Genomic DNA, 9,126 nt, shown 5'->3' on the forward strand with positions numbered 1-9,126 from the left:
TCTTTCCCAGAGAACAAACGCTAGGCTGTGGGGTTACCAGGAGGAGAAGTGATGAGCTGGGGTTAATTGAACAGTTAAATATTGTCCGTGCGCAGGATGTTGGAGAACAGGGCAGGTTCAGAGGCAAGTGCTTCAAGGTGGAAAAAACGAAGGGTTTGTTTAGAGGAGCTTAGAAGTGATAATACTTTGAGGAGACAATGCTTTGAATGATGTATTTTAGACCAACATTTATTTATGATCTGCTTGAGTCTGAGCCAAAGATGATGATGGCAGAACCTGAGTATGGCAGGAAGCAGATGAAGAGACGGGTCATGGTGGAAAGCAGGCGATTTTGCCTCAACATTTACTAGGTGTGTCAGATGAGTGTAACATCTCTGTGAAGGCATTTGCATTAAGGATGCCTGCCCTCATGCTGCTACAGATGCTTGTCTTTCAGCGTAGAGCTGAGGTACATCCATGTGCGCAGAACTGCAGTGAGTTCTGCAGGCCTGCCCAAAGCTACAGGTGGAGAGCAGAAACACCTTGCTGGGTAAGGATGAATACCAAGGCACAGGGCTGTGGTAAGCATCTCTACCTTTTTCTGTAGGCCTCTTTCCTGCACCTCCCTGAATACTTCTAGATAGGAGAAAAAGAATTTGATAAGTAGCCTTCTCTTGTTGGGTGGGTTTGTACCCTTCTATTTTACCACCGATTTTACCAAATCTCTCGTCCTACTGATCACTGAGTTCTCTCTTTATCCATTTTCCCTGGAAGTTTATTCCATTGTTGAATCACCTGCAGACCAGGAGGGCCAGTCTGTTCTAAGTTTGACGCTGATAACTGCTTTGGTCTTTCCCAGATGCTGTGGGGTTGGGACTACTCTGGATCATCCAATTTAGCTGAACTGAAAATTTTACTGGAAGAATCCATCATGATACGACGTCTTAAATCAGATGTGCTTTCCCAGCTTCCAGCAAAGCAACGCAAAATGGTTGTGGTGTCTCCTGAAGGCATTAATGCAAAGACCAAAGCTGCCTTGGCAGTTGAAGCAAAGAAGATGGCCAAAGGATATGGAAATGTAAGTCAAACTATTTTCATGATGCAGCGTTGGTATTTCAGGTGCCTTTATTTTTCAGATTAGGAGATGTTTTTTGTTAAATCAAATTAAAAACATCAGTGGAAAAACAGTGTCCTGTGTTCCAAGGAAAGTCAGAGCCACACCCCATGCGATGGCACAGTGGAAGACTGTTCAAGGCAGTTTTAAACAACTCAAAACAGATCTGCTTTTTTTTTTCCTTTTAAGTGGTCTGCTTTATCCCTTTGTGTCAAATACCATTTATTCTCTCTTTCTTCTTGTTAGTCCCCTGTAATTGCCTTATGTACCTCTTTTGACTCTATTTACTCTTCTGTCGTGCTTTATAATTCCATTCCGTGTACAAACACAGCCTTGTTGAAGCTGAGTTGCAGAGTACAGCAGTAGCCAAAAATGTGAAGACTGGATTTTTGCAATTTTTTCTTCTATGGATGGCAGAAGCATTTTCTAGATGCCTAGATTTTTAATACAGTTCTGTAATAACCTGGGAGTTTTTCCTTGCCATTTTAGTTGGGAAATGCTTTATCAACTAAAACTGCATTTGTGTTATGCTTGTCATTCAACTTGTAGGAGTTGAGTGGGAGATAGGAATGGAGGTGTCAGAAGTAGGAGTGTGAGTATCTGCCATGCCCAGTGGCGTGTAGACTTCCCCCTCCAATCCCCTTTTGTTTCATGTTTTTAGGCTGATTTTTTTTTTTGCTAGCAAAGTGTATATGGGCAGCAACAGACATTCCAAATCTGTAAGCAAGACGGTAGAAAAGCCATTTCTTGGACTCAAATTTATTTTTCTTTCCCTCTGCAGAAACAACAGGAGAAAGAAGCTCTCCTCCTCTTCTACAACAGAACAGCAGAAGCTAAAATCCACTCAGTCGTGTAAGCTGCATGTCACTGCTTCATTCTTGCCTAGTAAAATGTGTTTTTCCGCTGAGAACAGGAAAATGGTGCCTTAGAGATAACAGTGCAGGGACATGAAGCATAGCCTCAAGCCAGCTTAAAAAAAAATTGATTTTAATTACAATGCACTAAACATTTTCTTCTCTCAGAATTCCTGGGCTGAACAAGTCTTCTGATTTCATTCCAGATATGGTTCTAAACTGTGTCATTTGAACTGTCTGAAATTACTTGGTGTTTGGGACTTGGATCAAGCTCCCTGCTCCAGACCCTATTTCAATTTAAGGAGGGGTGGAGTAATGAAACTAAAAGTATCAACAGAATTTGAGAAAACAAATACTGCAGTAGTACTGCAGCAAGAGCCCTGAGCCAAAAAGCTTATGAGATGGTCTGAGCTTTAGTTATATTGTTCTCTAAGGGTGTCACAGCCACTACTGGAGTTGGCTCTTCCACAGAGCTCACATGGGACCTCAGTAGCAAAAGTTCTCTCATAGATATGCTTTTAACTGTCTTCCATAGGAATGATTTCCTTCTGTGACTTTCCATGCTGTTTCATCCTTACCCTTTCTGCCGGGACTGCAAAGGAGTTGCTTTAGGCCATTTAACATGACTTTTTAATAAGCATGCTAATAACATGAAAACAGTTTACTTTTCCACAGCCCTCTGAATGCAAGGACCAGCTAATGTGCGCTGATTTCACAATCTCAGACCTTGCTGCAAAATCCGTTTGTTTGGCACAGAACTGCACTTCAGAGTCCCAGCTCTCGTTTCTGTAGAGGACTTTCTTCCTTTTGTGTTAGTGAACAGTTAGTAGAGTTTCTTCCTTTTATATTCAGTTGCAAGTGTGAACTGAATATAAAACCATAAAGTGTTGTTTACTTGACTCTGCAGGCACTGAGGAGTAGGAGCTAGTCCACTTTTTTCTAGGGTTTAGTAGCATTTAAAGTATCAGATATTACAAGGTGCTAATGTACAGTTCCCTCTAGCTAATGGTGCTGTCGTTTGAACATTAGCACCTCCCCTTCCTTACCCTTGATGACAGTTTCCATTGCCGCTCTGCGGAGTCACTGAAATGACTAACCACTTTGTAACTGGATATATGGGGGTGAGCTATAAAATAATTGGAATTTGTTGGCATCTGCTTGCTACACTGAATGTTCACTTTGATATTTGTTTTACTTTAAAACCCAGCAATCCCACTCCGAGATTTCTTTCTTAAATTATGTTCTGTAATTGGGGTCTGAACATCACAGAATCCAGGGAGCTGGCTGCAAAGCATTGATCCATCTTAGTATGGTGCTGGAAATCCTGCTTGGTGTTGTCTGCCAGTTGCTGCTGGCCTAAGCTGTGTTGTATTTAGCAAAGAACTTGGTATTCCTGGTCGTGCAACAACCTTGCCATTCCAAAGAAAAGAAGGCATTTTTATAATCTACTCTGAAGGCTGTTGCTGCATTTACTTACAAATTTTAGGATTTTAGATGTTTTTCAAGCTCTAGTTTATAGTTGACCTAGTTGTATCACAAGTTACTAGATAGACATGTGTTTGGTACTCAGCTGGTATGCATGTGATTAGTCCATGGCAAATGCCAGACGTTTTGATTTTAATTAACACTGTTTAACTGGATTTGAAATGAATCTAGTTGCCTTTCGTTTGTCCTTAGCCTATATGCATACGGATGGTTCCTGGAAATAGCTGATGTGTATAGGTTGTTAAGCTGTAGTAAATATTAATATGAACCCTTACAAGAAAAACGTTTTTACAATACCCTGATGCACGCATTTAGACACCTATTGTTCTAAAATGAAAACAATCCTAAGTAAACACTGTGTACAGATTAGTTTAATGTATCGTGATCATGCAAAAGTCAGAAATCCAGAAGGGGTGGATGGACTAGTCAAAAAGCACAGGCAATTCCTGTTCCTTGGTTTGGGGTGTCATGATTCAGGTAGGAGACAATAAATTGATTCTCAGTGATATACAAGTACAAATGTAGGCAGCTGTCCAGCTGGGATGAAGAAAAATGAGTGGATTTTCGTGTTATGTCTTTTTCAATCTGTAGGAGACTTGACTTGCTACTTGCATTTTACTGCAATGTTTTATGCTAACCTATTTCCTAGTTTTTGTAGGATGAAAAGTTTCTTTAAAATCTGTTTTGGGCAAAGTCTGTATTCTCTCAGCACATAATTCATTTTTTTTTCCTCTTTCATATAGAGAATACATCTTGGAGTTACTAGAAAGTGGAAAAGATAAATTCCTCGTGTTTGCTCATCACAAGATAGTGCTGGATGCAATAGTTGAAGAGCTGGAGAAGAAAGTAAGTAACGACTGAGTTTTCTCAACTTTATCACTATTCCAGCTTCACAGCTGCTTAAGAGCTCCCCAGAGTTATGGCTGGTCAGCTAGTTTATTAAAGTTAGGGGCAAAGATGATTTTTACTTGCTGTGCTTCTGAATGTGCCCTTCATCAAGGGAGCTGAGCTGTCAGGGGGAGTGCAGCACGGGATGCACTTCGTATTAGCTGAATGGCTTTTGTTGTATTCAGTGTTCTTTACTGATCTCCATCATCCGCCCTGGAGCTTGTGAATTCCTGGAGGAGTGTTACAGTGTGTGGCTCTCTCTACTTTTTCCTCCTGGCTTTCCTCAGAGATGGAGAAGGTAACAACCCAAGCCCAGCTTTGGCTTCTTTCCTTTGAGTCTATGGTCTCTTGTGGTTTTGAACTGGCATACTGTAAGGGGACCTGCTATACCTGAGCAGTTGTAACTGACTTCAAAAGTGTTTCGCTCATTATTCACGACAGGTTTCTGTGGATGTTACTAAAGACTTCTGGGTCACGTTGGGGCAGTGTGAAGGATGGGTTAAGTTAATATTTCAAACTATAAACACAGTGGCAACGGTGACTTTGCCTCTGTGGCAGCATTGTCCAGCAAAGCAAGGAGGTTTGACCGTGAAGAATTACAGCCCTGCATCATCCAATTTTATCATGCCTCTCCTGAGGAACAACTGCGATATGTAAGATCCCATCTCCCTCTATTGTAAACAGAGGAAGACTTGAGGCTGGAAAGGTTGTAACATCAGCGTGCAGATAATATTCTGCTTTTTGTTAAGCTGCTTCCCTTTCCACTGTACCTGAGTTGCCAGCTGGTTGCTGTCCTTCCTGTTGCTCAGGATCAGTGTGGGAGCAATGGACAGAGGAGCAAGGCAGATGTTGACAGAGGGGAAGTACGTGACACGCTGAGCTACAGTGCCTTAAGATGGTGAAAGGTTTTAAAAAGACAAGAGTTAATAATGTAACTTTCTTGGTTCTGGCATGGGGAAGGGAAATGGAATCCACTAAAATATAGAAGGAGAAGACAGGAAAGGGGACACAAGGCTGCTAAGTACTATCTTCTTTCTCTGCCTTTTCTCAGCGTGTTGAATATATCCGCATTGATGGCTCCACGTCTTCAGCTGAGCGGCAGTCTCTGTGCCAGAAGTTCCAGTTGTCAGAGAAGCAGGCGGTGGCCGTTCTGTCCCTCACTGCCGCAAACATGGGCCTGACATTGTCTGCTGCGGACCTGGTGGTGTTTGCAGAGCTCTTCTGGAATCCAGGGGTACGTATCCTGGAAGTGTCAGGGGCTGGATGCTGCCTGGAGAGCAGAAATGTTGGTTCTTAGGAGGAGATGTGATGGGCAGGGGATTTCTGCTGGGGTTCTTCTCTTTCTCTCTCTGGTGGCTTGTTGTCAGTGCACCACCAGCTGCCTGGGCTTGTAACCAGTCAGCGTGGCTGGTTATACTGCTTGCTGGCTGGAGAAGACTGTGAAAGGGAAACATGCTGTTTCTTAACCTGACAAAGCTCTCAACAGCTCCCCTCACCCAGCCAAGATCTGAACAGGTCCATCATCAACGCTGACCCCCCAGTTTCGTTTCCAAGCAAAGAGCGTAGATTTTTTCCTAGCTTGATTATCTATTTCCCTTAATCACAGCCACATATGTTCTCTAGCATTTTTGTTATTTCTTAGACATTGCAGCTCTCAATTAATTGTCTTTGTCATGTTTTTTTACATAAAGGTTTTGATGCAAGCAGAAGATCGGGCACATCGAATTGGACAGACCAGCTCTGTTAACGTCCACTACCTGGTGGCTAGAGGCACAGCAGATGACTTCTTATGGTAGGAAGTGGAGGGAGACGCTTTGATTCTCCTACTGCCTGTTTTCGGTCTGTCACACGTGATGTAAGTTGCTTAATGTTAGTGCTGATCTCCACTGCCTGCAAGGGGACGAGCAGCAATTGCCAACCAGTTGTGAGTGGGTGACATGGCCTGGCCACAGTGGATATAATTAAGTGGGTGATAAGCGAGGAGGAAGGAAAGTAGTCACTGAGCAATCTGTCCATTTGAGTGCTTGGACAGGGAGCTGTAGAGGAGGACTGCACTGTTGCTTTCCTCTTGGCTCTTCAGTGAGCCCTTTGATGGATTAAAGAAGTGCTACTGACCCAACTCTGGGGAAATGGGGTCTGAGCCTTGTGGGCTGCAGTAAGAGCTATCAGTGTGCAGCAGTCCTTGTGGCTGGAGAATCTGACATCCTGGGGGAATGGAGGATCTGGGGAATCCTTAATGCTGCGAGGGAACTGACCTGCAAATGATGAAAAGAAATAATCTACCAGCTGGTTCATTTAAAGTCCAAAATTACTTCTTTATTACCTCATTTAAAGGAGCGAATGGAGTAAGTGAACTTGTGCAGTTCCCAGAATATCATGATGGCAAATAATTATAACCCTACAATGAAGGGATCTGGAAACTAAAGTGTCGCCCACGTTTCACGGAAATTTAATGACAGTAATTCTGCCTTTATTTGTGAAATGCTGTCCAGGCAGTCGTTAATGCTTAACTGGAGGGAAGTATGGCTCTTCAAATAAGGACAGTAGCATCCGTTTTAAAAGCAAGAAAAAGAACAAAAAGACAAGGCTATTTGGTAAACGTGTTGTTGTGCTGTGGCCTTTGCCTCTTTCAAAGTGTCCAGTGTGGAGGTGCAGTTGGGACCTCACTAGACCTCATGGGCCAGTGATGGATTATTCCTCCTGCAGTACGTTGGGAGGTACCCCAGAAATGCTGATGCGTCTGTTGATGAGGATTACCACTGCTTGCCTTGGACAACAGGCTATTATGGCTCCCTTTACCTGCATCTTCTTGTTCTGACTTCATACCGTTAGTGTTGCCACAGTCAACTACTTTCTCTCTTGGATACGCGACCCTTCCAAATATTTATAGCCTGAAATCACATCCTCTTCTTGTTTCTCGTTTAAATTGGATCGATGCTTCCTTAGATTGATTGATATCCCAAAACAGTATACAATCGTCATAAACAATACTAGGGCAGGTTAAGGAGCTAATGAGCTTTGGTAGAAAAGCCATCTTTATACCCTGTTATATTTTTTTTTTCATCTACACATAGTAAATGACAGTGTCTTTCCCAATGGATCATGGAATTTGGCATGTTATTTTCTTCCTTTCAATAATATCTGTTTCTCTCCTAGGCCAATGATTCAAGAGAAAATAAAAGTGCTGGGGGAAGCTGGTCTTTCGGAAACGAACTTTTCCAGTACAGCTGAATCCACCAATTACTATCCTAAGGTAACTGACCTGAGGGAATGGCAGAGGTCCCTGGGAGAGGCTGAATGCATTTTGGATTGTGTATTTCTAGATTTGCAGGTGACTGGCAGTCTGACCTCGCACCTGTTCTGCCTTTAATGTCAGAGGTCAGATGCTCCAGCTCCTCCCTGGATCGATAACTTGACTTGGACTTTCCAGAGAGTTCCCAACCCTGCTTTCCTTCTCATTAAAGACATCACAGCCTCTTGCATATCTGCCTTTTGTTGATGAGAAGTAATGGCATGTGACTTTGTATAGAGTTCAGATTCAGCCAGGTCTGAAGTCCTACTGCATTCCAGCACCCAAGTATAGCCGTATCCCCTTTGGGCTTGAATTCTTTATGGGCTGGTAAAGCTGTGAGGTATCTAGGGCCATGGGACTGCCCTTTGATTGTTGCTTACTTTCATTGTATGTGACAATGCATATACAGACTCTGCCTGTTCTAATTTCTCAGCCAGATCCAAAGCAGAAGACCATCTATGAACTTTTCCAGAGGACCTTCTCTGATTGCAGAGATGACGATGATGAACTTTTGCTTTTGGAAGCAGCTGATGCTTGCTGTGAGTTTGACTCCGGCAGTGCCTTTCAAGACACAAAAGAAGAGGGGTGTTCAGTGAGTTCCCCCAAAAAGCGGCGTATTGAGGAGTTTTTTGAAAGTGTAACATAAAAAAAAAAAAGAGAAGGTGGCTAGCAGTTTTTTTAATATAAAAAAAAACCAAAAGGAATCAAGTATTATATTTGAATTTTCAGAAATAAAAGGCTGTTTTTTGTATCTCTAGCGTGTTTCATCTCAAAGGATGAGAAGGCAGTCGGACAGCATGACGGATGAGTAGTGCGCACGTGGCAGCCTGCAGGTCTTGCAGTCCTGCCTCTGCTGATGACTGAGTGGCCATGGGCAAGTAGCATGCTGCTTTGTTTTAGTAAGTCATCTTCCATAGCCGTTTCATTTATAAAGCAGGTAACAGTTGGCTGTCCACATTGCAGAGCTGTTCTGAAAACTAGTGCCCGAGCAACTGCGGAGCCTTCCGTCTCCAAGAAGCTTAGACTGTATTTTTAGGAGTTACTTCACAGGCCCTCACGAACTGTCTCTGGTATTCACTTGAGTAGTGAGGAGAAAAGAAACTGGGATCTAGACAGATCTTAACGTTTTTTGGAGGTGGGGGAGAGGGAGAGACCCAGATTTTGTGTCTCTGCAGAGCAGTTGATAGCTTGAAACCAAGTAGTGTAACTGCCTGCTAGCGTGTGTTGCCTGTTAGGCACAAGTCTGCATGAACACTCTGATCTCTGGCCTCGTCCTCTGCATCTTAGGACCTACTCCACGGCACATCCTCATTTCAGTGGAGAGTGAAGCCTGCACTCGCTGTCAGGGATTAAGACTGGTTGCTCAGGGGAACGTGTGTGTGTGTGTTTTCTTTAAGACTCGAGACTCATTTCCACAGATGAGTGAGGAGAGGAGGACGTGCAGACTTTTGTTCTGTTTTTGTAGGAAGCTGATTCTGGGTTGAATTGCTTAAATAAAAAGTTGTTTTAACTCA

At 43.1% G+C, this 9,126-nt stretch overlaps 1 protein-coding gene across 2 annotated transcripts in view; it reads left to right on the top strand.

Moving 5' to 3' along the window:
* The window catches only part of SMARCAL1 (SNF2 related chromatin remodeling annealing helicase 1), a 34,934-nt gene extending 25,808 nt beyond the window's left edge, over positions 1–9,126 (top strand). For both annotated transcript variants that reach the window (XM_080600815.1, XM_080600816.1), the window contains exons 11-17: positions 839–1,057; positions 1,875–1,945; positions 4,176–4,278; positions 5,372–5,554; positions 6,012–6,112; positions 7,477–7,573; positions 8,046–9,126. In XM_080600815.1, the coding sequence (XP_080456941.1) occupies positions 839–1,057; positions 1,875–1,945; positions 4,176–4,278; positions 5,372–5,554; positions 6,012–6,112; positions 7,477–7,573; positions 8,046–8,258 (987 nt within the window). In that variant the 3' untranslated portion in view covers positions 8,259–9,126. The remainder of the gene's footprint in view (positions 1–838; positions 1,058–1,874; positions 1,946–4,175; positions 4,279–5,371; positions 5,555–6,011; positions 6,113–7,476; positions 7,574–8,045) is intronic.

The sequence above is a fragment of the Anser brachyrhynchus genome, assembly GCF_964034855.1.
Source record: "Anser brachyrhynchus genome assembly, chromosome: 7".
NCBI lineage: Eukaryota > Metazoa > Chordata > Aves > Anseriformes > Anatidae > Anser > Anser brachyrhynchus.